Source organism: Electrophorus electricus, chromosome 7, assembly GCF_013358815.1.
Source record: "Electrophorus electricus isolate fEleEle1 chromosome 7, fEleEle1.pri, whole genome shotgun sequence".
Classification (NCBI taxonomy): Eukaryota; Metazoa; Chordata; class Actinopteri; order Gymnotiformes; family Gymnotidae; genus Electrophorus; species Electrophorus electricus.
This window is the reverse complement of record NC_049541.1, coordinates 11,873,098-11,900,341: the sequence shown is the minus strand read 5'-3', so window position 1 is coordinate 11,900,341 and position 27,244 is coordinate 11,873,098. Positions and strand designations below refer to the sequence as shown.

General features: G+C 38.8%; 2 protein-coding genes across 10 annotated transcripts; both read right to left on the bottom strand.

Annotated features, from left to right (window-relative positions):
- Positions 1-489: 489 nt before the first annotated feature.
- Positions 490-6,728, bottom strand: LOC113584013 (peroxisomal succinyl-coenzyme A thioesterase-like). Of its 6 annotated transcripts, XR_004776259.1 has the most exons (10): positions 6,659-6,728; positions 6,268-6,470; positions 5,889-5,988; positions 5,420-5,610; positions 4,949-5,112; positions 4,191-4,246; positions 4,004-4,086; positions 2,769-2,884; positions 1,984-2,070; positions 903-985 (listed from the first exon to the last, which is right to left on the bottom strand). XR_004776259.1 is itself a non-coding variant. In XM_035527882.1 (7 exons), the coding sequence occupies exons 1-6, from the start codon at positions 6,679-6,681 to the stop codon at positions 4,226-4,228; spliced, it is 702 nt and encodes a 233-aa protein (XP_035383775.1). In that variant the 5' UTR covers positions 6,682-6,728; the 3' UTR covers positions 4,000-4,086; positions 4,191-4,225. The 6 variants fall into 6 exon arrangements, 2 of the variants coding, with proteins under 2 accessions (XP_035383774.1, XP_035383775.1); XR_004776260.1 differs by lacking the exon at positions 1,984-2,070 and having other exon boundaries at positions 899-985; XR_004776258.1 differs by having other exon boundaries at positions 1,984-2,884.
- Positions 6,729-14,957: 8,229 nt separating this feature from the next.
- Positions 14,958-26,599, bottom strand: LOC118241646 (bile acid-CoA:amino acid N-acyltransferase-like). 4 transcript variants are annotated; one of them, XM_035527886.1, is made up of 7 exons: positions 26,494-26,599; positions 26,104-26,381; positions 20,275-20,429; positions 17,602-17,692; positions 17,312-17,392; positions 15,407-15,530; positions 14,958-15,289 (listed from the first exon to the last, which is right to left on the bottom strand). In XM_035527886.1, the coding sequence occupies exons 3-7, from the start codon at positions 20,295-20,297 to the stop codon at positions 15,168-15,170; spliced, it is 441 nt and encodes a 146-aa protein (XP_035383779.1). In that variant the 5' UTR covers positions 20,298-20,429; positions 26,104-26,381; positions 26,494-26,599; the 3' UTR covers positions 14,958-15,167. The 4 variants fall into 4 exon arrangements, with proteins under 4 accessions (XP_035383779.1, XP_035383777.1, XP_035383778.1 ...); XM_035527884.1 differs by lacking the exons at positions 26,104-26,381; positions 26,494-26,599 and adding exons at positions 21,371-21,473; positions 21,669-21,678; XM_035527885.1 differs by lacking the exons at positions 26,104-26,381; positions 26,494-26,599 and adding exons at positions 21,371-21,473; positions 21,606-21,620.
- Positions 26,600-27,244: the final 645 nt, after the last annotated feature.

Here is a 27,244-nt window from a genome sequence, read left to right as displayed (position 1 = left end):
CATGCTGTCTTTGAACTTTTTGTCCTTTTTGTTCTTCATGATGAGCTTTCACTTTATCCAACTCTCTCAACATACTTTCATGACTCCTCCTCACTTGCTTTTCCATTTTTTTCAACTCAGCTCTTTGTCTGATGTAACTCTCTGTCTTGGGGTATATGGGGGTGGTATCTCTTTCTGTAGTTGTAAATGTTGTTCACATTTCTCCTCTGCTTCACTCTTCTGCCTGTATTCCAGATCCTCTCATTGGCCATTGCTATTCTTTCTTGCTAGTCATTTTGTTTTATTTCTTCATAAGACTTTCCAGTTCCTTCTTAGTGCCTATTCCCTCTAATAGAATTAAGCTATGGGGTGTCTTTCCTTCTTCTATTTTCTGCTTTACTGATTTATTCCACATAATCTTATTTGATGAAATGATGGAGTGGAATGATAAAATAAATCAAATGGAATAAAACAAAAATAAACAATAAAAATAAAAATAGTTTTATTTATTTAAATAAATGTGACTAATTATAAACCAACATTTGAATTTATATTATTAATTTATGTTAATCTGCATAACAAGGTATTAACAAGGTGTTTCATGTGCATTATTACAATTTATAATGCAATTATTAGTGATTTTCACAAAACATACCTTGATTCATATACTGATACAGGTCATAGTGTATAAATTCTATTTTATAGTGAATAAACCATTTACCATTTTTTATTTGGGCTTTACCAAACTAAGAACAAGACCTTACTTAAGTATTCCAAAAATAGTATTACTGAAAAATCACAGGTATCATACTACAATTTTTTCTTCTAAAATGATTTGAGAGGTTTTCTCTACACAAATACTCATCCATACAAATAATGTACCACTACAGTTCTGCCTGTGAAGTTGCATGATACAGATGTTGCTGTAGAAAGGCCAGAGGTTTTTCCCATGAGTCCTCTTGGGCATCTGCATGTGGCTTGGCCTATCCACCCCAGAGCATGAGTACTGTGATCATACACACACACGCACACAAATCAGAAAGCAAGATCTGTCTTTTTTATAATAATAATAAAAAATATATATCTCTCAGCATGAACAAGTGTAATATTAAAAGGTGTGTATGTATGTATGTGTTGTATCTAAGGGAAATGGACCATGTGTTACACTTATCATGAGATGATGCCTAACCTAACCATAACCATATGTACAGATTATATTTGGGTCAGTTTATTAAGAGATTATGAGGTCAGGTTAGTCAATTAGTCAATCAAACTCATCCACAAGACACCTAATATCACCTCAAATCTACATTCTACTCATTAACACCAGAAAAAGATCTCTCCTTTGTATCTACATTTCAATCTACATTTTCTAGATTTGAAATGGTTCATGTGCAAAGTCATAACTCAAAACTGATCTGAACTCAGTTCAACTGTTCAACTCAGCTGTGCATTAGAGTTGCGATTTTGCACATGAGCTTTGAAATGTGGATTTTTTTGTATCTTGAATATTTAAATCTATAGCCCTCCTCAACACTTTATTTTGTAGATGCATTTTAAACAGGTTTTATACAGACACTGGGCCTATCTTGTCATACACATTTTTCCAGCTACCCTCTACGATGTTCACATCCTGTTTTTATCACAGGTTCACTGCTGAGTGGATATTATTTGGTTGTTGTGCCATTCTTACAACATCCAAATACACTGACATGGAAGTGGCACAGTAGAGACTCTTGTGCTGCTTCAGGTTTACCAGGCACAGCAGTGTTGTGGGGGGATTTATACATCAGTGCCAGTGCTGAGTTAAGAGGGTATTCCACCATACAAAAATACACAGCTAACAGGGGTTCTATGGTCAAAAACTGACCAGAAAAGGCTAGAGGATGGGGGAACTTCTGAAACAAGACCAAGGGCTATAGACCTTAGTGGTCCACTTACAAAGTGTTTCTAATAAAGTGATTGGTAAGTGTATACTAAGATGCTGGTTTATTTCCAACCCACCTTGTGACTTAGAAGAAGCATTTTGACCCAATGACTGACATAAGGATTGATTCCCATAATGTGTCTTGGCGAGGGGTCTCAGTGTATCTGTGTGGAAGACAGCTAGCTAGGCAGGTTAACCAAAGACAACCTGGCTTCACAACTAATTTACATGAAATTGAGAAAATCCAGGTTTATCACTTTGTTGATTCAATGTGTATGTATTAGTAAATGGGCTAACATTAAACCTATCATATAACTGGTATGAAAATTACTCTAGGTTACATAATATTTTTTAATCTTGGTTATGGCCTTCTATGGAAATACTGGACAAATGGCATTCCTTATTGAAAAGAGGACCCAGAGTTTTTTGGGTTCAAAATGGTGTGAATGTGTATTATAACAGACATGTGGCAATGGATGCTATGTAACTTAAATCTGAATCTTGTTATAACAAGTAAAGTAATATATTGTGTTGTCCTATGGGTTATGTATGTGTGTTATAGAATTGTAAATGATGTACACAGGTGTGATCACAGGTACATCTTCAGTAATATCCAGAGTGGACCAGTTCTGATCATCACCACCAACCACTAAGGGCCACCGAGTGTCGCAGGGCGAGGGGCAGGATGCACAGACTCCCATGACGTGGACGAACATTTATTTACATATAACGACTTCGGCACTCACACGTATTACACACGATAAACACAAATCCGATTAACAATTGACGAAAAGAATATTAACACGTTACATCAACAATGACCAACACTCTGCACACTTCAACACGGGGTTTAAGTACATACAAACAAATAAGGTGCAGGTGTGTGCAGGTGTGGCCACAAACAGATCCTCCCACTACACGTGGCTGGCCCAACCACTTGACTCGGGGGAGCGAGCGTTCCATGACACCTTTTTTTACCTAATACACAATTAAGAGAAGTGTACAGATTAATACATACAAATTATGCAATAACCCTGTGAAATAACTAAATCATTTTAATGATTAGTTTTTTTTCCCTTTCATTTTCAATGATTTGCACTTCGCCCATTTTCATTTAAATTAACATTACTTGTATCGCTTTATAAACTGTATGCCTTTCGTACCATGTTACAAAGGTATTTTTAAAGTCGACTGAAGAACCAGTTTTTTTTAGTCCGATTTGCCTGAGAGTTGGAGTTATTCAACATGTTTCTCTATATAGTATGCTTCACATGAAATGAAGAATCACATTGCTTTATAGTCTCTGAATAAATCAGTTTATGCTCCATTGTGCAGGAACCCCACATGTAAGTGGCCATATTTATACTAGATTTAATACAGAATGTCTCATTTATCCAAGTGTTAGTCCACTAGGTGTTTGTATTCTTCAGAATATAAAGAATCACTGAAAAAAATAATTGATTGATTCTTTAAGCCATGTTTCAAACAAAATGATATCCAGTTAATTAGGTTTATTTACAGATGAGGACATGGCTTTCCTGGCTTTATCTATGGGAGAAGAATCACCATCTTTCATTTTCAGTTTAATCCCTGTTTTTAGTCATTTATAATTTAATACAATGCCTATTTGCCTTTTTGCATGCGCATACAAAATTCTACCTGCTACCTTTTTTGTTGTTTTCCTGCTATAACACCCCTGACGCACCATGTCTTTAGTTGAAGTAGTTGTTGGAGCAGCAATGTAACAAAGATTTCTGCACTGTTCCAGAACATAGTATATTTTAACTACATGACTGTATAATATTACACATTTTAAGATAAGTTTGTCACATTATTGTAGTAGGGCATTTTATTTGATTGCCTTCTTGGAGACAGAAATAATTACTTACTACAAGATATCAATGAACGGACACATCTAGATTTAAAAAACAAACATTTCACAAAAGGTACTGAAAATATGTTGCACTTTTATAAGTTTGGGATTTTTTTCTAATCATTAGCAACCCTAAAAGTAGAGGCTCAGGCTCATAACACACTCCCTCGTGTTCTATTGTTTAAATATATCCCATAATAATATGACATAAACTGAGTGCTTACTTCTTTAGGTCCTCAAAGGTTTCATTCAAAGACTTTTTGATGACTGGAATATGACTGCCACTGATGCACACACAACACTGGGGCTACACAAATACATGCACACATACACACACATAAAAGGTATTACAATTTGTGTCTCAGTGTTTGTATTATGTATGGTTATTTTGTGGCAGTACATGAAATTTACCTGAATGATTTTGGAGTAGACAGCCATAGAGAGGTTCACACAGCTACACACACTGTCTACAGCACACACACACACACACACACACACACACACACACACACACACACACACACACACACACACACACACAGAGAGACAAACTTTCATTCCAATTGGCAAATGTTCAGTCATCAGAATCAATCTATTTATGTTACGAAGACAGGAAACCAAAAACTTGAACCAACAGCATGAACGCTGCATTTAAATGCATGTTATCCAGATACTGAAATGTTAGAAATGTCAATGTTTGTTTGTTACCCTTAGAGGGCAAACTTCTTTTTGTTTGCATGCACACCACTTTAACTGAAGGCAAAAGGTTAGTGGTTGGACTCTGCTTGCTAGTATGTTTTTTACAGCCCTTTCACAACTCATTCATATGAAACCAGCTATGCTGGTCACATGGTCTGTGCTTACAAATCTATACCAAGAGACTATATGACATGCAGGTAAATCCATAAAAACACAATACCACAGAGCACTACAGCACAAAAAACAAACAAAGAACACTCAACACAGATTTATTGAATTAGTTGTTAGCTCTATGTTCCTAACACATAGTGTTTGTTTTCAGAACTGCATTCAGAATCTCCTACATGAATAGTGCTGACAATATTTTTAAAGTATGTCCAAGTAAGACCAATTATTATCAGCCCAGAGAATCACATCTTGCTTCCATGTGTTGAATATGTGTGTCAAGGAAAGAGAACAAGGGGAATTACCTCAAAGTAATTGACATCAGCCTTTAGTTTTTTTAATTCACCAGGAGTCAGATACTCCAGTGCCATTGAAACAAAGCCGTGTGAAACCAGGAGGGCGGCTGGATACTCCACCAGCCCACCATCCCCTCCCCACATATCCAGCAGACCAGGGAATGGTCCAGGACCTGGAAATACACACACAGACACACAGACGATTCTGATTCTCGCTACTTGTGCCAATATGTATAATTCTGCTTCTTGGCCTTTGTGTATAAAAAGTGCTGTGACGTCTCAAATGACCAATTACTTTACTATGAGGACTAACCTCATAGTTTTAGTTTTATGCAAAATTAAGTAAGCAACATGCACCAATTGTGCAATTAAATATGAAAAAAGGTATCATTTGTATCATGCACAGGGTTAGCAATTCTTAACAGTTTCTCTCACAGAGTAAATCTTTGCAAATGTGTTTGTATATGTTTTTGTTTGTACCTGGAGGTATGAACAAAGTTCCTCGAACACCTCTCTCTCTGATATCGAATCTTCGTACACCTGGAGCCATGTACCATCGCTCTATAACAAGGCTCTCTAATGGCGTGAGCTGAGTAAAACCCTGAGAAACATGTCCATCATGCACAGAAATGTGGAATACCAGTGGTGACAGGACATCTTTCTTTCGGAATCTAAATTAAATGAAGTGTAAATGCATGAATGGACAACAGAGAGGGAGGGAAAAAAGAGAAAGCAAAGCAAGTTACAAAAGGACTATTCATAGCTTCAGGCATTATATTATCAATGATTGTTAACCTAGAAAGACTCACGATTCTTCATATAAATACAACAGTCACACTTTCAACCTGTTGCTTTATGTGCAAACTAAAGTCATGATGTCCATCCTTGTGTACAGACCACTGAAGCCCCACACATAACTTATACACAGGTGTAGTGCAGTGTAGAAGACCTCAGTCCTGCTCGACTCCCTGGCACTGGCCGAAGACTCCACATCAGGCCCATGGCCTCCACACCTACATAGGTGCCGCTCAGACTGGCGTCCTTTGCCACTGCGTGCACACATGCGTCATACAAAAAGTCATAAATGTACTCAATCCTAATCATAAACGTAATTCACACGCAGCAGTTATTCACTGTCATTTCTGACACACGATATACATCAATGCGCCCAAACAACTTAATATTTTGCAGGGAGCATTTTCATACAATTTAAACCAGCTGTTTTTCACAACCTAAAAGACGTGTTTAGCTGGCTATGTAGCCAAGTGTGTATGTCATTTATTGTCACCATATGTAGTAAAACTGTTAATTAAAGTATAAATATTCACCGGTCACGGTGCCGTTGCCGTCGCTGACATAGTGTCCGAAGGCTTCCCAAAAATCCTTATCTTCTGACTGATGTACAGAGTGAAGTGTCACGTCTTGTTTTGGTCTTAAATTCCTCACGACGATCTGAAGCTTCTCGTCTACAAGTCCCCGCGTCGGCTTAATCGAAAGCAGTGGATATGCTGGGACCACGGTGCTCAACAACCTGAGAAAAGAAAAGCGAGACTTTCTGGGAATTTGTTTATTAGGTCATGTTTCTGTACAGCCAGCTACTTCCAAAAACAATTCACCAATCTACCAGAATCACAAAAGGTCTAGACAACCATGTATGTGCGGTATGCAGCTGTGTACACATGAAGTGGGCTCAGGAAAATGAATAACTGCCACTCCTACCTCTTTGCAGGCAACATTTTCATACGTGGCAGTTCCCCCAGTGCCTCCTCCCTAACGCGAGTGATCCAACTGAGACGAATTGCATGGTATGGAAAGCCAAAGTGATCAAAATTCGCTTCAAACGAAAGGCGTTTTATTTGTAAAACGCCGAAAAAAAGCGGCGTTTTGGATGCTTTTACGACACAAAATACGGCCTTATTTTTCACTACGCCATAAAATAGACTGCAAAAAACATTTTAAAAAAGCCGTATTCTACGCCATTAATGTGTCAGTTGAAATGCCGTAAAAAGAAGTTTTGGCTAGAAGTTTGGATAGAAGTTTAGTAGACATGGCAGTAGTGACAATGGATAGATACTTCGGACATCGTACTTTAAATGGGCAATTTAAATGGGCAAGTACTTTAAATAGGCAGTTGGCTAACTAGGTTAGTTAACTATCTAACTAAATAGCTAGAAGTTTAGTAGACATAGCAGTAGTGATCATGGTCTACTAAACTTCTAGCCAGCTAGCCTACCTAACTAGCTAATAAGTGTATAACTAAAGACATTCTTGAGTGAATGAACACATTTAAATCCCAAAAGTAAACAAACTTGAGGAAGGGTTCTTCAGCCGATTAAGATCTGTAGTGAACTGGTCAGGTCTGACCTTGTTCTTGAGTGATTGGGTGAAGAAAATTAAAGTCTATTGGCTGTCAAACCCAATAGGTGGAGCTCATTATCATACTATAAAATGGAATTTTAAACGTTTCAGTATAAACGTCGTAAAATATAGCGTTTTTGATGGTTTTTGCGGCATATTTTACAGCGTAGTGAAAGATAACGCCGTATTTTGCAGCATAAAAGCATCCTAAACGCTTTACAAATGTTTTACAAATAAAACGAGTTTTGCTTTACAAACGTTTTACAAATAAAACGAGTTTCGTTTGAGGAGTATTTGACCACTTTGGCTTTCCATAACATAGTGCTGTGGGTGCAATGTCCGAAGATGAGACCATTGCAAACTATGACCTGCTGGGTGAAGTTAGCTATACTTTACAACTTAATGTTGAACTTCGAGAATATGTTAAGCATATCAGTACCAAAATGAAAATGTAACACGCAAAATGGCAATTTAATCCTAAATTTGAATCTAAATATTCCACTCATACATTTAAGTTTGAGCACAAAACTAAAATTCCAAATTCTATTTACATTTGCAATTTGGTGGACCTCTTTTGATATTTCATTTAGCTTTATTAAAATTGAATGTATTTCCCAATTTGAATTAACATGTTTCATATGATCATGCGATAAATGTGTTAAAATGATCATTAAAATGTTATTCGCCTAATATGCATTTGCATTCAAGGACAATGCATTTTAAGTGCAATTTTCAAACCACCCTGCTAGAAAGATGGCTAAATTCAAATGTTAAAGGAGAAACAGCGCCTCTCCTCTTTGCAATAACATTCTGAAGTCATTTCATTGTAACAGATATTCCACGTCTATACCGCATGCTCATCAGTAGAAGGTGAAGAGAGGTTTATAAAAGAAAAATCGGAACTATATTCCGATAGTTTAGGTTCAAACGTTCCAGTTAACTGATCGAATTAGAAATGATAATATTACACGCTATGTAGGCTGTTAGATGCTGGCAGCAATGGGCTACACGTTCGCTTCTCCAATTCAGCCAACAGTATGTGAGTAAATATTCAGAACGTAGATCTAATTATTTTTTTAGAATACACTCCCAATATCAGTGCCATTCGTTTTGAATATTTAAGAAGATAACGTAGTACCTAATCTTATCATTTCTATATCCTATTATATCGTCAAACTAAGTGAAGCAAAATTTTAATTTCACATTTTTCTGCAATTGGCTGAATTGCCATAAGCCTTAACAAGTGAGTTTCTTGTACTGTATCTATAGCTCCTCCAACAGCAGCAACATAACATGTTATCTATGCGTCCTAATCAGTGGATAAAAATGGATTTATGTGGAAAACATTTTTGGTAAATGAACACTTAATAGAATTAATTTAAAAAAAAAAACATACTGCATGCACGTGTGCACATATCCACACACACACACACACACACACACACACACACACACTATCATCCTAAAATTATGAATACATACTTTCTACTTTAGCCCTACTCATACAGTTACTATATGAGGAAAAGAGATTAAAAAAAGAAATCACCTTACTGGGATCCTACACTCACATTACTTGTGAAAGTGGGATATGAGTCGTGTTGAATTTTCAACCAATCCCATGAATTATCATTAAATTAATAATGAGTTAGGTCACTGTTAGTTTTCCTGTACTTCAGGCTGAATGGCAAAAGGACAGAAGGGCTTGTTTCACCTGCTGTGGTGGAACTGATGCTGCCTGAGTGCTTGGACTCAGAGGACTCTGTGGTCAGGTACTTCCTGTCAGTCAAGGAAAGATTGCATGTGGTTGTTACCAGCTTTGATGGATGAGCTGCAAAATTGAAATAATCAAGCCTTAACACTACACTGACTGGCAAAAAGACGGCAGAAATGTAGGATAGGCTATATTTAATTTTATTTATGGCCTGCAATAACAGATCAGCTGCCAAATGTAAATACACCACTATTAATGCAATATATCAAAATAATTAATGTTCTAATGTTTCAAAGTTACTGGTTATGTGAATGAATTACTCATTTTGATATAGAACCCAGGCAGGTTATTTACAGTGATAGATTGACAAAAAAATATAAAATAAAACATTCCAACCAATCACCATCCAAGATTCCTAAGGCCTCCTTGATGTCTTGTTATTATGATAAAAAAAGAGTGGACAAGTCACAAGAAGCAAGCGACTGCCCTCCAGCGTTAGGATGGTTATGATAGTGCAGTGTCTATATTTTCCTTACTGTAGTATGAGCATCCTGTAACATTTGTATCCTAAAGCTACCTTCTCAACTATGTGATAGCATATTAGCAAGTATGTTCACTTTCCATGGGACAGGCACTGTGCTTAGATTTTATGGCTGTAGTGTAGTGTTAAAACTCCACCTAAACACTCTTTAATTCAATGTTCTGAATTCTGCTAGAAAGGTCAATGTATTATGATCAGAAAAATCTATTCAGGTTGGTACAGTATATGCTTGGTACAGAGCTCTTGGACAAGATTCCTAATACCACATTCACCTACCTCTGTACTGTGCTTGTATTTGTAATTGAAATTGGATAAGAGTGTCTGTTAAATGCATAAAATGTAAATGGATAAAGAGATACCTCACCACTTACACTAGCCAAATAAACCTCAAAATGTTGTAAAGCCATAAATTAATGTCAGTGCTTCCTCCTTGATAGTGAAATATGCTCAGTGAAGACGACTGAAATTTCTGGAAAAATACAGGTTTATCTAGAGGTTTATCTATCCCTGACTGTAGCAGCACAACTCCTACCTCAAAATCACAAGTGTCCACTGCTGGCTTTAACATAGCCTTCGGAAATGACACACAAGAGAAAATGGCTTTCATCTGGACCAGTGCACTTTGCCAGTTTGCACACAAATTTAATAATCTCCTTAAATAGATTAGAGGAGTGGTCACCCAGCGACATTGGTTAATAATCTGAGGTAAATCCCAAAACAGTTTGGCTGTTGAAATCCCCCAAAATGGTGAATGCTGAGCTCTGCTAGAGCTTGCAGTGCCTCACACACGCACGCATGAGGTGCAACGTATACCCCTACCAGTACAACAGAGGAGAACTCCTGTGCACAGTAGAATGGTTTACAGTTTATGAAACATGATTTTAAGTTAGAACTGCATGATTTTGTTCAACCAGTTACATCCGTACACCAGCAGGTGTTAATGTAAAAACATATTCCGTCTCCTTGTTTTCCCTGAGAGCTCAATAGCACGGTGTACTCTGTACATACAAAATCGTGGAGCTGGAGTGCGCAGTCTGGGATAAGCTCAGTCAGCCATTTCTCAGTGAAGCACGGCACAGCAGAGCTAGAAAAATCCTTGTTTGTTCTGTTAAGCAGTGAATGTTCATCCATTTTGTTCCCTAAAGAGCAAACGTACAAAACGAGCAAAGTGTACAACAAACAAAACATGAAAGAGCTCCTCACCGGTGTCACTATCTGTGGCGCCATGTTGGGTGGCCACCTCACATACGTTGTAATCTAATAATGTGACTAATTATAGACCAGCATATAGATTGAATATAGAATATCGATTATTCATTACTGTTAATCTGCATAACAAGGTATTAACAAGGTGTTTATTGTGTATTGTTACAATTTATAATGCAATTATTAGTGATTTTCATAAAACATACCTTCACTTATATACTTACAGGTCATAGTGGATAAAGCTTATTTTAAAGTGAACAAACCATTTAACAGCTTTTAATTTAATTAATAATGAACCACTACAGTTTTGCCTATGGGGTAGCATGTTAGTTCTTATCACAGGTTCACTGCTGATTGGATAATATTTGGGTGGTGGGTCATTCTCACACCACCCAAATACACTGACATGGAAGTGGCACAGTAGAGACTCTTGTGCTGCTTCAACTTGACCAAGCACAGCAGTGTTGTGGGGGGATTTATACATCAGTGTCAGTGCTGAGTTAAGAGGGTATTCCACCATGGTAAAATGGTCTATTGCTACCACAGACAGCAGAGAGCAATCTGTTGTAATTAAAATATGTCTTAGTATAATAATAATAATAATAATAATAATAATAATAATAATAATAATAATGCTGTCCCCTGGATGAGGTTTTCCCTGGAGACACCTCATTTCAGCCCATTGAGTACAATGATACCCCAGTATATGGCGTGGATCAGACACAAGGTGATAGATGATCTATCATCTCTGACTTTACATCTACAAGGTGGGCCAATAGGGTAGGTTTATCTAATTAGTATTGCATGGTTTGCAAAAAAAAACAAAAAAGAAACTTGGACAGACTTCAGTACAGACTTACAGGCAGATTTACAGGAATTATTCTGAGTAATTTTAACAATGTGATTCAGCATCTGAACTGCCTGAGTGAGTTATCTACAGGTATAAAAGGTGTTGTATGACATTGACACAACAGAATTTAGGCATAGTAAACCCCATAAACAACAGGGAATTACTAAACTAGCTCATATTCACACATATAAATTCTAAATAGCACATATTAGCACATATTCATACCTGATAAATAACAGAATAATTGAAGTAACACATACTCATGAAAAGTAAACCCCATAAACAACAAAGAAGGGCTAAAGTAGCACTCACCCAGACCAGTAAAAATTCCACCAACACTAATTAGCTAGCTGACAGGCCTGTAAGCCTAATATATTTGTTATATATTTTTTTTACTCTTTGAAATATTGAACAGATACAATTTGCTACTTTGCTACGTGCTACTAAAGCATGGCATTGCAGAAGGACAGCTGGCATGATTTTAGCACTGTAGGTGCTGATCAGAAAGAGGGTGAGCTGAGAATAAATGTAAATGTATATGGAGGATTTATTGTTGTGAAGCATAGTGTCAGAGTGTATGAAGTCAAAGTGTTTGTATATCAACTTGGCAGCTCAGCTTAGCCAATCAGATTTTAGGGCCAGATCTATCTTTGTTTTTTTTAAGCTTCCTGCCAGCTGCTTCACCAGATACAACAGTTCTGGAATGTTTCCCCTGCTGACATCAAAATTCCATAGAATCAGTAAGATTCAGTTCTGCAAATGTTAGTGCATTTTAAATCTCTTTCTCAGTCACACGCCCTCATCTAACTGTTGTCTGCAATGGGACTGAAATATAGCAAGACAAAGATCCAAGATATGTCAGAGCGGCAGAGGATAAAGAATAAAAAACCCATTCTGCTAAGGGGCACCTCAAGACGCCTGATAGGAACTACCAACAGCTCCACAGCTTCCTTACCGACATATTTTGACTTTTACCTACCTGGTGCAGTCATCTGTAAGCTGAACCGCACCCCGATTGTCTGGGACAATGCCACTCCACAAAGATGCAAGAGTGTGTTGGCGCCTTCAGCCGAAAGCAGAGCTGCTAGCTTGCCCTTTCTCTCATGTGATTGATGTGGGTTGCAGAACTGTTAATATTTTAAAAATAAACAAATAAACAACACATCCTGCTTGTGTTTGATTTTATGGTGTATATGTACTGAATAAGCATAGCTAGCCTCTGTAATGTGAAAATACATGTACGTGACTTCTACAGCAGACAGAGCAGCGTGACGCATGGCATTCCTATCCAAATGGAAATCACACACACTCACACACACACACACACACACACACACACACACACACACACACACACACACACACACACACTGGGCCTCCAGAACTGGATGGCAGGTGGACACAAGCAGAAGGAGAGTTTTTATACACATTATACATAAACCTACAAAATATACCAAAATAAAAATATACATATGCCTACAAATTATGCCTCTGTAATGAGCGATGCTGTTTGAGGGCCTGCTGAAAAGGACAAGCAGAAGGAGAGTTTTTATACATATTATACATAAACCTACAAACTATACAGTACACCTCCCCATCAATGAACTCACAAAATTCACACATGACAGAGGTCTTAACTGATGATGTCATCATGTCATTCAGGGTTTTTTTGGGGGGGATTTACCTCATGTTGTCTGTATTTTAGGCCTGGTGCCTACTTGATTTTTCAAAACTCAACAAGCTTTTTCACTACTTGCATGGCATTTTCTTCTGAGGTGGTATCCCATGGCAACCTCACTGACAGAAAGTAGTGATCACACACAAGTACACACTGACCCCACATACACACCCATATGTCCAGCCCATACTGGAACCAGGACATCGACTCCCTGTAAGATCAGTGCTCTTACTGTGGTAAAGCAATAATCTGATTCTATCAGAGAACAGGTTGAATCTTATTATCTGTGAATCAATTACAGTTACTGGATTACCAGGGATTAGGGGTCCCAGCAATTGGCAAAAGAGAGAGAAACAGAAGAAGAGAAGAAAGAAACTTACCTCAGCTGGACTACTGGGGCCATTTCTTTCAGACTTTGTAAGGCACATGGCAGGACCAGGGAGCTGGGTGTCGGGGTCTGAGTCCCTTCTGGGTATTTTGGAATTCACCACTGGTTTCTGGCTTTGCCTCGCACCAAACAGGAGAAGATACACCACCTTATCTCACAGGTACAGTTCCACTCCTCTTCTACTGTTTATACAACCCTCTAACACAGTTTAATTAAGGGAGAGCAGAAACATTCAGGATCTGAAGAAACTGATGATTAGAGCCACTGAGATCTTCAACCTGCCAGCAAGGGCTAGAAAGTAACCTGGAGTTCCTTATAATGCATTAACATAATACAGGCAGGGTCAAACATCTGGGGCACAAATCTCAAAAACACTGGGCTTTCATGTATTGTGGATACTTTCATTGGCCATGGTTTACCTCTACTGGTCTGCTTAATTAAGCTCTTTCTTCTGTGTCTGTAATTAGTGATGCTGTTTGAGGGCCTGCTGAAAATGACAGTGTAATTGGACAGGGTTGACGTAGTATTTTTATTTAGGCTGGAAAAAAAGTTAAATCCAGATTACTTTCATCAACATAGTTTTGCAAAAGAAATCAACGTGTCTCTCAAGATTTGATGAGAGTAAACAAAAGCATATGTATTGCCAAGGTCATAATTTAACTGTAATTGCTATGCTTACTAGCTAATTGAATAGCTCAAAATCTCGGGCGGATACATGTCAGAAGTCTTTCAGAGGGCTAAATTACGCTTCAGAGTAAAATAGGGGTTGTTCAAGGCACTCTGATACTGACCCAATGCTGACGAAGTCTTCTTTAATGCTCTAGTAGCTGATGTTTGACAACACACCTTGGGCTCCTGCTCTCAACAAAAAGAGAGCAGATTCTAGAAGATGGCTTAGATTTTCACGAAAGCCGAAAACCCTCTAGGCGTTCCATTCATAGGAGTTCTGTTCATAAATGTTGGAAGTGGAGACACTGTATTGTTAAAGCTTGACTCTCCAACAGAAGGCAAGACAGTTTTCTAAGTGAGTCTTGACTTTGGCTGTAGGCATCCACCCAATTCTTTCCATATTTTCCGTTCCAGCTGAATGATCTGTGCACTAATCACCGATAACCATCTGCAGAGCTGGTGGCAAATATCAGCGCCAGGAAGTCAACGTTAATGAAGCACCGTGCAGGACTTTGGGTTTATGAGTGGGCCATAGTTGGACGTAGCTGGACTGCGGTGTGTCTGCTGGTTATTAGTGATTTTCATAAAACATAGCTTCATTCAAGTACTGATACAGGTCAAGGTGTATAAAGCTTTTTTTATAGTGAATAAACCATTTTTCAACAGTTTTTAATTAGGGCTTTACCAAAGTAAGAAGAAGACCTTACTTAAGTATTTCAAAAATAGTATTACTGAAAAATCACAGATATCATACTACAATACCTCCTTCTAAAATGATTTGAGAAGTTTTCTCTATTCACATACTCTTCTATACAAATATTGCACCACTACAGTTTTGCCTGTGGAGTTGCATGATACAGGTGTTGCTGTAGAAAGGCCAGATGTTTTTCCCATGAGTCCTCTTGGGCATCTGCATGTGGTTTGGCCTGTCCACCCATGAGCATGACCACTATGATCACACACATGCACACACCCACACACACACACACGAGCACACAATATCAGAGTACAAGTGCAATATTAAAGGATTTGCATTTTATTAAAGGAGGAATAACTTTATTTTTGCCTTGTTTGAAGTTGGCAGCCCAGTGATGTGGTGAGTATGGCGGCTCAATTAGGTGCCCTGCACCAGGGTAGATGAAGACTTGGAGCAGGTGATGATTTCCTGCCTTTTCCATTATCTGTTGTATCTAAGGGAAATGGACCATGAGTTACAATTATGAAATGATGCCTAACCTAACCCTAACTATATGTATGGGTTTTGTCAGGGTCTGTTTCTTAAGAGATTATGTTGTCTGGTTAATCAATCAGTACTCATCTACAAGCCATTTCATATCACCTCATACTATACATCTACCTCATACTCATTAACACCAGAAAGAAATTAGGTTTCACCTTTGTATTTAAACAATCTACAGTTTCTAGATTTTAAACAGCTCATATGTTAAGTTACAAATCAAAACTATTCTGATGGCAGCTGTGCATTGGAGGCAGAACAAATGTAACTGGTTAACAGTCAACGGGTGGAGATTAACAAGATTGGTAAGCAATCAATCGATGGAAATTTTCAAAGACTGCATGTTCACCTCACATAGTACCTTTGCAGTGTCTGCCAGAAATTACTTTAAGCATAAGTGTGTAAGAACATACTACAGCAGTCAGCAGAAGAGAAGCAGCCATGCTTGTATTTGAAGTCTAAACATAACATTCATGTACAACAAAACCAAACTATTACAAAGTCATTACGACATACTGCATCTGTATCTGCCTGCACAACACCTGGCTTACTTACAACAAACAAGCAAGTAAAGAAGACAGTTTTGGGGGGCTAGATAGCCTGCCAGGTAGTTTTGAGAGACACTAAAAGCATATAAAAAAGAACAATTAAAACAAAAGGCAAAACTACAATTAAAATAGTGTACATTTTATGTAGTGCACATAAAATAATCTGAGAAAGTACATAGTTTTCTAAAGATAAGCTCTGCTTACAGCTTATTTTGAATCACATTTGTTACAGTCTGAACCAATTAGATTTGCTCAAGCTGCCTTCAGAACAGTTTTGCATTGCAATTTTGCACATGAACTTTGAAATGTGGATTTCATTTTTGCAAAACTTTGCCAATATTTAAATTGCAATATTTAAATCTACAGCCATTCTCACCACTTTATTTTATAGTTGCATTTTAAGTTTTAAAGATACACATGGCCCATCTTATCATGCACATTTTTCCAGCTACCTTCAACGCTGTTCAAGTTTGGTCAAAAACTGACAAGAATGGGCTAGAGAAAGGCAGAACTTCTGAAATACCGCCAAAGGGCTTTAGACTTTAATGGTACACTTACAAAGTGTTTCTAATAAAGTGATTGGTGCACGTATACTAAGCTGCTGTTATTGCCAACCCATCTAGTGAAGCATTTTGATGCAACGACTGACACAAGGATTGATTCCCGTTATTGTAATGTGTCTTTGTGAGGGTTCTCAGTGTATCTGTGTGGTAGATAGCTAGCTAGGAAGGTTAAAAAAGACACCTAATTTACATGACACTGAGAAAATCCCAGTTTGATTTATCACTTTGTTGATTCTTAATGCAAGTCTATTAGTAAATGGGTTAACATACAATAACATACGTATGTCTGTTATTCTGGGTAATAGGCTACTCTGGTATGAAAATGAATCTAGATCACATTTTTAGAGCATGAATATTTTTAGTTATGTCCCTGTATGAAAACACTGGACAAAACCATTCCTTTCTGATTCCAAAGGGGACCCACATTTTTTTGGTTCAAAATGGGGTGATTGTGTATTTTAAGGAACATGCGACAAGGGACAATGGTTTAAGGGACAATGGTTTCTTTGTAACTTAAAATATCTCAATATTGAATTAACAAGTAAAAGAATATGTTGTGTTGCCCTATAGGTTATGTATGTGTGTTATAGAACTATAAATGATTTAGACAGGTGTGATCTTACATCTTCAGTAGTCTCCAGAATGGGACAGCTCTGGTCATCATCACCAACCATTAACAGTGCTGGACATGTTATCTGATCAACCTGCGTGTTATACAATACCTCATTATAGGCAAACACATACACATACATTCAAACCTATAAACAAACACACAAAATATCATACACCCCTAGATGTATTTGACAATATTCTACAATAAAACAAATTACGCTGAAGCACAGATTAATGAGATGATTGTAAAAAATTTTTTAAAGGATATATAAAAATGCAGTATAATTATTATGCAGCTTACATCCACTTTCAAGGTGGGATCTGTTGGAATGGGCAGGATAACGCCTCTCCAGATGATCTGATTGTTTTCTATCTGAATTTTACTTCTATATCTAAAAAGTAACATTTAAAAAATTTAATTACAAATGCATGCATAAATCATGTATTTAGGACTTCTACTTCTACAACACAATTGTACACCACAAATAAGAATTGATGAGTATCTAAAAGCTTTAATATAAATGGTCTATTGTTGCCCACAGACAGCAGAGTGCAATCTGTTGTAATTAAAATATGTCTTAGTATAATAAGAATCCTGTCTCCTGGATGAGGTTTTCCCTGGAGACACCCCACCTCAGCCGATTGAGTACGACGGTACCCCAGTATATGGTGTTTGCCGCATGCCTATCTGTATTGTGAACCTATGAAAGCCTTTTGCATTTGGAGCCAAACCTACCTGTGTCCTAGCATTCTTGACAGTTATACTTTTAGTTATGCTCTTTCTTCATGAGTTTTGTTTGATAATAAGTTTCCTAAGTTGGTCTTTGTTCAGTTGATAAGTAAATTGCCCAGTTGGTCATTCCTACAAGTTGCTTGAAACTGTTTTCTTTTTAAATCTCTTTTTTTTTTATTAGCCTAGTTAGCTACCTTTGTCCACCACAAATCATTTATGATAATTTTGGCTTTGTTACATTATGTTTGTATACTGTAGTGATTCTAGTGAACTCAATACCTCTGGTCATTAATAGAATCTTAGTCAATAATTGTTATGCAATGTTTTTTTCTATCTCTGCTTATTCAATAAACATACCTTAGTTGTTACAACTGTGAGTCAAGAGTGGTAATGTTCTAATGTTTGGTAGATGAGATACTAATCAAATATCAAACTTGTAAGTTTCATTACTTGAGACTGAATTCTTAGTCATTAATAAATCAACTTAAAAGTAATATATTTTCCTTTTCAATCAGGGTTAATTAACCTTATTGGGATTAATTAACCCCAATTAACCTTATCAACTGTGATTGTCACTTTATTAAAGTGTTAAAATCACTACATGATATAACAATACATTTTCCTTATTTTAAGTTATCAAAGTTACTGTCCTGATATTAAATTAAGCTAACTTAGACTATGTCAGGTAAAAAAAGAACTTTAGCCTCACAGGTGTGGGCTAAGATCCAACTGTTTATAATTTCCAGCTCTGACCCTGATTTGTACGATTTGTACCACCAAATAATATTTAAGAAAATTATTATTCATTATTTTTTAATTTACTTTTCTATAAAGTACAGCTTACATGAAATGAAAAATCACATTGCTTTGTAGTCACCGCATATACCAGTTTATACTCCATAGTGTGGCTACCCTACATGGAGGTGGTGTCCAGGTTTCAAAATGTGAAAAATATTCACTTGAAAAATGGCTTATTTTTCCTTTATGCCCTGTTTCAAGAAACTATTACAACTGGCTACAGGGAGGGAAATGGCATACAATTAGATCAGTTTATTTACAGATGAGGTCATGGCCTTAATGGCTTTATTTATGGAAGAAAAGATGAATCACCATCTTTCATTTTTTGCTTAATCCTTGTTTTTAGTCATTAATAATTAAATACAACGTTTATTTGCTTTTTGCATACAGGTATAAGCTAGTTTTTGCGTCTTGTAGTTTTCCAGCTATATAATACACCTGATCCATCTAATCAACTACCCGATCTTGAGCTGAAGTAGGTGTTGGAATGTTTCTTTTAGGGGTGTTTTTATTTTTTCCCTCCTGGTCTTTTTCCTGTTAGCTGTAATGAATGTAAATTCCTTTTCAAAGGTAAAGTAATTAGGCAAAGAAGACCATCAGGCATTTGTTAATGCTGCATAGCAACCAGTTGTTTGTTGTGGAACTACTTTTTGGTGGAAGGAACTGCCAATATGCTGTCTACAACACACAGACACACACACACACACACACACACACACACACACACACACACACACACACACACACACACACACACACACACACACAGACACACACACACACACAGAGCCAAAGTTAAAATTAACCTCAAATAACAAATGTTCGGCCAACAGTACCAATCTTTTTATATCTCTATATATTCATGTGTTTGGTCTTGTTTTACTGTTTGTTGTAAAGAAGACAACAAACAATAAAACAAGACCAAATACATGAACACACTGATCAGTTCAAGTGGAATGCATGTTATCCAGATATTGAAATGTAAATAAATGTTTGTTCATTTGCTACCCTTCAGCGGTAAACATCTCTTTGTGCTCTCATGCACACACACACACACGTGTACACATGGACATCACTCTTTACATTGAGGTGCTGGTGGTTGGACTCTGTCTGCTAGGGGTTTCCTACAGTCCTTTCAAACTCATTCATATTAAACAGATTGCAGATCATGTGACGAGTATACAAATCTACACAAATAGACCAAAACAGAGTACTGCAGCACCCAATATGAACAACGAACACTCAACACAGGTATGTTGAATTAGTCGTTAGCTCTATGTTCCTAACACATTTGCAGAATTGCAGATTGGCAGAATTATCCTATATGAATGTTCAAGTAAGACCAATTGTTATCAGTCCAAAGAATCACATCTTGCTTCTATACATTTTGGCCTGCAGTGGAGGCATGGGTGTGTGTCAAGGAAAGAGAATAAAAGGAATTACCTCAAAGTAATTGACATTAACATTTTTTTTTGTTAAATCGCTTGGAGACAGATAGTCCAGCAAAAAGCAAAGATGTGTGATGCCAGGGGGGCGATACTCCACCAGCCCACTACTCACTCCCCACCTATCCAGCACACCAGGGAATTGGCCAGGGCCTGGAGACACACACACACACAAACATTTACATTTACATTTACATTTACATTTACGGCATATAGCAGACGCTCTAATCCAGAGCGACTTACATAAGCGTTTTGTCATTTACTCATAGAATATATCCAAGTACAGTATAGTAGGTTAGAATTAGACATACCAATGAACTAGAATACTGTAGAATACAGGGATGAATGCTGATACCTTGAAGTGCAAAATACATAAGGTCTATCTTAAACAATGATAATTGCTATAAACAATAAGTAGTGCCCTACAATAAGTACTAAATTAGTCAGTCAATAAGGGAGCAGTGTCAGTTGTCCTTTAAATATTCTGCAAATAGATGGGTCTTCAGTCTGCGTTTGAAGACTGCAAGGGACTCTGCTGTCCGGACAGCAAGCGGGAGTTTATTCCATCATCTTGGAGCCAGGACAGAAAACAGTCTCGATGCTTGTCATCCATGAGACCTGAAGCAAGGTATTTCAAGCCGAGCCATACTTGAAGTTCGAAGTACTCGAAGTACAGATTTGACCATTGACCTCATGTATGAAGGGGCTGGTCCATTTTTGGATTTGTAGGCAAGCATCAAGGTTTTAAATCTGATGCGTTCAGCTACAGGGAGCCAATGAAGGGAGCGCAGCAGTGGAGTAACGTGTGAACTTCGGAAGATTGAAGACCAGTCGTGCTGCTGCATTCTGGAGAAGTTGTAGAGGTTTGATGGCTCTTAGCGGAAGACAAGTAGCGAGTTGCGAGTTGCGAAAGAAAGGGTCGAATCCTTCATATATTAAAAGGAGGAATCTGCAGGACCGGGTTAGATTAGAAACACGAGTTGAGAACGACAACTGGTTGTCCAAAGTTACGCCCAGGCTGCGGGCAGCTTCGGATGGTGATACCAGGGAGTTCTCAAAGGAAACAGTAAGGTCGTGGTAAGGGTTGGGAGTACCTGGGATGAACAAAAGCTCAGTTTTATTGAGGTTGAGCTTCAATTGGTGGGCTGTCATCCATGACGCGATGTCAGTCAAGCATGCCGAGATACATCTGGAGACCTGTGTGTCAGAGGGTGGAAAAGAAAGAAATAATTGAGTGTCATCGGCATAGCAGTGGTAGGAGAAACCATGAGAAGATATTACATCACCAAGAGAACGAGTATACAAAGAGAAGAGAAGGGGGACCAATACTGAGCCTTGTGGAACACCAGTGGAGAATCTACACGATTTGGATATGGATCCTCTCCATGTCACCTGATAGGACCGTCCATCCAGATAGGACTGAAACCATCTCCAAGCAGAGCCAGTCACACCAAGCTTGGAAAGAACAGAGAGAAGAATGTTGTGGTTCACTGTGTCAAAGACTGCTGAAAGGTCTAGAAAATCAAAACAGATGACTGTTTGGCAGCTTTAGCAGCATGAAGTTTCTCAGTGACCGCTATGAGGGCCATTTCTGTAGAATGTGCCAGTTTGTAGCCAGACTGATTGGGATCATGCAGCTGGCTCTGGGTGAGAAACAGAGACAATTGATTATAAACTGCTTGTTCACGGGCTTTTGAGAGGAAAGAGAGAAGTGATACCGGGCTGTAGTTGGTAATGCTGGCGCTATCAAGTGCGGCCTTCTTGAGGATTGTTACCACCCTGGTGGTTTTGAATGCAGTAGGCACGTATCCAGAAGATAAGAAGTTGTTGATGATGACAGGAAGGAAGCAGATCTCTTCCGATTGTCTGGAACAGAGCAGAAGGAATTGTATCCAGCAGACATTTAGTTGGATTGCTGGAAGTCAGGAGTTGAAGAATTTCATCTGTGGAAAGAGGAGAAAAAGAAGTCAGAGAGTTGGATGTTGGGGAATGCACATTAGTTGGAGGAGTGGGAACAGAGGAAAAGGACTGGTGGATTGCTGCAACCTTCTCCTCAAAGGTGAGTAAGAGATGAGGGGGAAATGAAAGTATTTGTAACTGTATCCAAAGAGAGAGAGGATAGAGAGTCAGGGTGAGGAAGGGTGGACAAAATAGTAGAAGTAAGGGAAGAGGGAGTTATGGAGTGCAGATTGCGACGGAGGAAGGAGGAACATGTTGGAGAGAAGGAATGGAGAGAGAGAAGAATAGAAAGTGATGGTCCAAGAGGTGGAGGGGGGTGACTGCGATGTCCGACGTTGTGGTGGTACAGGTGAAAATCAGGTCCAAAACATTGCCCGCTTTGTGAGTCGGAGGAGAGTGGTTGAGGGTGAGGTCAAATGCTGTCAACAGCGGAAGGATGCAGGAGGAATGCAGCTTGTCTGATGGAAGATTGAAGTCACCAAGGAGAATGAGTGGATTTCCTTCAATGGGGAAATGACTCAGAAGGATGTCGAACTCATCAGCGAAGTGATCTAGGGAACCTGGAGGGCGGTAGATGACAATGATAAGAAGTTTGGTGGGGAAAGACATTGTAATGGCATGAAATTTAAAAGAGGAGATGGAAACTGTGGAGAAGGAAAGTGGAGTGAAATGCCACTCTCGAGACATTAGTAAACCTGTGCCACCACCGCTACTGAGACGCCTCAGAGAATGCGTGAATGAAAAGGCAGAGGAGAGGGCAGCCGGAGTCGCCGAGTTCTCAGGGGTGATCCATGTTTCTGTCAGTGCCAGGAAGTGTAGGAAGTGGAGGGATGCTAATGCTGAGATGAAGTCAGCTTTCAATTCCAGAGCCCTCCTGCCACCACAATATGTGATGGTGTGAAGCGTTGTGAGTCAGTGAGGTTGCTGAGACTGCGACGTCTATGATTGTGTCGAGGAGATCTGTGGGATATGTGGACAGGAATTGTGAAGCACATTTCAGATGCTTGATTTGTGGATGTATGAGATAAAGGATTGAGATAATATGAGAAGATACTTAGCTGAGTTTGTGAAGTCCTGTAGGTGAGATGTAGATGAACTTGAAAATTGCTGTTAAGGCTCAATTGACAGACATGAACGAGATGTCACAGAGCCTATGGACTGGATTATCCACATGGTAATATTTAAAAGACTGTTGAATATTGAAAAGAATATTGAATATTGAAAATAATCTAAGACTGTGGCTGCAGTGACTGAGATAAAGCAACAGATTTCAGCTGCCACTCTCCTCTGCTACTATGTTGCATGCCAAACTAGTCAAGCTCTAGGCAAGCAGGCATTGGGTACATGCTGCATACACTCCAGAGCTACAGGCTGAACATGCTGTACAAGCCATGATCAGACATGTATCTCAGTTACTTAACAGGGCTTCCCCAAGAGTCTAAGATGCATCCTATTCACAAGACCCTGTGCTTGCAACAGGAGAGGTGGGACTTTGACCACGTCTTTCAGTCAGACTACCGAATGTCACAAATGTACCCACACAGATGTCTTTACACACATGACATAACGTGACAAAGCCAGGTGCCCACCCAACACAAGGTGGGCTAGGAGCTGCCAACAAGAGAGGTCTCTCAGTTCATGTTCATGTCCGTGTTCACCTACCTGGTTTTCTGTGGTTGCCGATATGTTAGGCCTTTGTTTGTGTATAATAAATGTCTGTCTTGTCTGTCAAGAGAGCCTGTGAGTCCTACTCCTCGCTCTGCGGCACTCGGGCCGTTACACAAGTCCAGTTAAAAGGTCAGATAGCAGAGCTGAGAAGTGGCTAGGATTCCTTGTAAGCACATCTTGTATTACAAAATGAAATGGAGCTGAAGCTATATACAAGCTTGAGCATATCGTTAAATCAGTTTCAGGTAAAACCGTCAGCCCAAATGTAAAGGGTTGTCTCTGGACTCCAACAATCACACTTTTGACATTGCACACAAACATACATTGCACCAATACAAATATCCCCATACCCACATTTACACTATTTTTCATGTGGAGGGGTAAAATGTAGGTGATGTTAATATTAGTTCCAAAGAAGTACAGACTGCTTGTCACCAAGCCATAGTCATTTCATATCTGGGTGGCCCCTGCTTTGAGCTCAAAGAGATGAATCTACTCAAAGCCCTAGGGCTGGTTATTTCCCATAATGCATAGCCAGGCTGGTAATGCTGACATTTCAGTTCCTGCATGGGAATCTTTGTCTTCAGCATCACTATCAGCTTTTTAGTTACTGAAATACATGCTCAGTGAGCTTGGAACTTAGTTGTGGACTTGGGCCAGTGAAGAGAATTTCACTATTGGCCATGAAAACTGACACTCTTGCTTCAGAAATATGCTCCTGTTCTGCCAAAGTTGAAGCACTCTTGACACAGATGCTTCTGTAGACTTCACATCTATTCCTGCTGCTGCTGTTAAAGGTTATCAGTAAAGAGATACATCATATGTACACATTAGTAACAGTAGACATACGCTACTTTTCTGTCTTTGTTAATTATCTCTTTCCATTACCCTGGTACTAGTTGATCTCCTTTCATCTTTCCACAATACATTTTCATATCAGGCCTTTCTTGCTCTTAATGTTTAATTTCAAACCCAATGAAAATCAGATTCATTTGAGAAATGTATTTGATGTTCAGTAAGACATTTACATGAAGACAAGATAAATGTACATTTATTCCAAACATTGTGATTTTATCTCAACATTTTTAATGTTGTACTCAAATGACAAAATAAACAAATAAAAAAACAATACACATGCATGCAGGACAGATGAGTGAGTTTGTATTCTGGGCAGTTTTCCTTTGTTGCTTATGTACACATGGCATGGTCTGAATGGATAGACTTTTCTTGGCTTGAATCTGGAGTGCAGCTGTTGTTTACTACTGGGTGGGACTAACAGTGGGTAACCTGACTCAGGGCTCTGGGGTGTCATCTCTACTGTTTGACTGGAGCCACTTGTCACCTTTCAGTGAGAGAGAAAAATTAAAGATGAATGATTGCCTGGACTTTGAGATTGTTAATGCAGATCAAAGCCAGCTATTGTCAGGTTTCACATGTGAGTGCCTTAGACAGATAAACTTTACCATTCCTGCTGAACTTCATAAGGTTGATATTGCAAAACCTGGGTGCCTGACAGAGCAGCAGCTCAATTCCATCTGTGCAACATGTACCACAGAACATCCCAATAACCTTGAAGATTGCTGTTAAGGATCATTTGACAGACATGAACGAGATGTCACAGAGCCTATAGACTGGATTATCCACATGGTAATATTTAAAAGACTGTTGAATATTGAAAAGAATATTGGATATTGAAAATAATCTAAGACTGTGGCTGCAGTGACTGAGATAAAGCAACAGATTTCAGCTGCTACTCTCCTCTGCTACTATGTTGCATGCCAAACTAGTCAAGCTCTAGGCAAGCAGGCATTGGGTACATGCTGGATACACTCCAGAGCTACAGGCTGAACATGCTGTACAAGCCATGATCAGACATGTATCTCAGTTACTTAACAGGGCTCCCCCAAGAGTCTAAGATGCATCCTATTCACAAGACCCTGTGCTTGCAACAGGAGAGGTGGGACTTTGACCACGTCTTTCAGTCAGACTACCGAATGTCACAAATGTACCCACACAGATGTCTTTATAGTCTGTTTGTTAGAGGAACCAGGGTTCACAGTATCTACATTGCAAAGATTTACCACTTTGTTTGTTATCCAAAATACCAGTGGTCTAAAAATTGGGTAAAATGTTTGATATTATTTTCAATATTATTTAATAATTATTACATTATTTTTGTGCAAATGTTAAGCATACATACCTTTGTAAGAAAGGACTTTGGGGAAGGACATTGGAGAAAGGTTTGTATGTAGGGCCAAGTTGTAACAGCCCGAGTGGCACTGGGCAAGGAGCAAAATGTATAGACTCCCTCGATGGAGACAAACATTTATTAATATACGTTACAGACACTGGCACTCAGTAATGTGCAACACAAACTGTGTATGGAAAATTTTGACCACTTTGGCTTTCTATACTTCCAAGGGGCACGGCTCCCGACATGTCCATCACCAGGACAGCGAAACCCAGGCTGCCGTGCACCTACACACATGACATAACGTGACAAAGCCAGGTGCCCACCCAACACAAGGTGGGCTAGGAGCTGCCAACAAGAGAGGTCTCTCAGTTCATGTTCATGTCCGTGTTCACCTACCTGGTTTTCTGTGGTTGCCGATATGTTAGGCCTTTGTTTGTGTATAATAAATGTCTGTCTTGTCTGTCAAGAGAGCCTGTGAGTCCTACTCCTCGCTCTGCGGCACTCGGGCCGTTACACAAGTCCAGTTAAAAGGTCAGATAGCAGAGCTGAGAAGTGGCTAGGATTCCTTGTAAGCACATCTTGTATTACAAAATGAAATGGAGCTGAAGCTATATACAAGCTTGAGCATATCGTTAAATCAGAGTTTCAGGTAAAACCGTCAGCCCAAATGTAAAGGGTTGTCTCTGGACTCCAACAATCACACTTTTGACATTGCACACAAACATACATTGCACCAATACAAATATCCCCATACCCACATTTACACTATTTTTCATGTGGAGGGGTAAAATGTAGGTGATGTTAATATTAGTTCCAAAGAAGTACAGACTGCTTGTCACCAAGCCATAGTCATTTCATATCTGGGTGGCCCCTGCTTTGAGCTCAAAGAGATGAATCTACTCAAAGCCCTAGGGCTGGTTATTTCCCATAATGCATAGCCAGGCTGGTAATGCTGACATTTCAGTTCCTGCATGGGAATCTTTGTCTTCAGCATCACTATCAGCTTTTTAGTTACTGAAATACATGCTCAGTGAGCTTGGAACTTAGTTGTGGACTTGGGCCAGTGAAGAGAATTTCACTATTGGCCATGAAAACTGACACTCTTGCTTCAGCAATATGCTCCTGTTCTGCCAAAGTTGAAGCACTC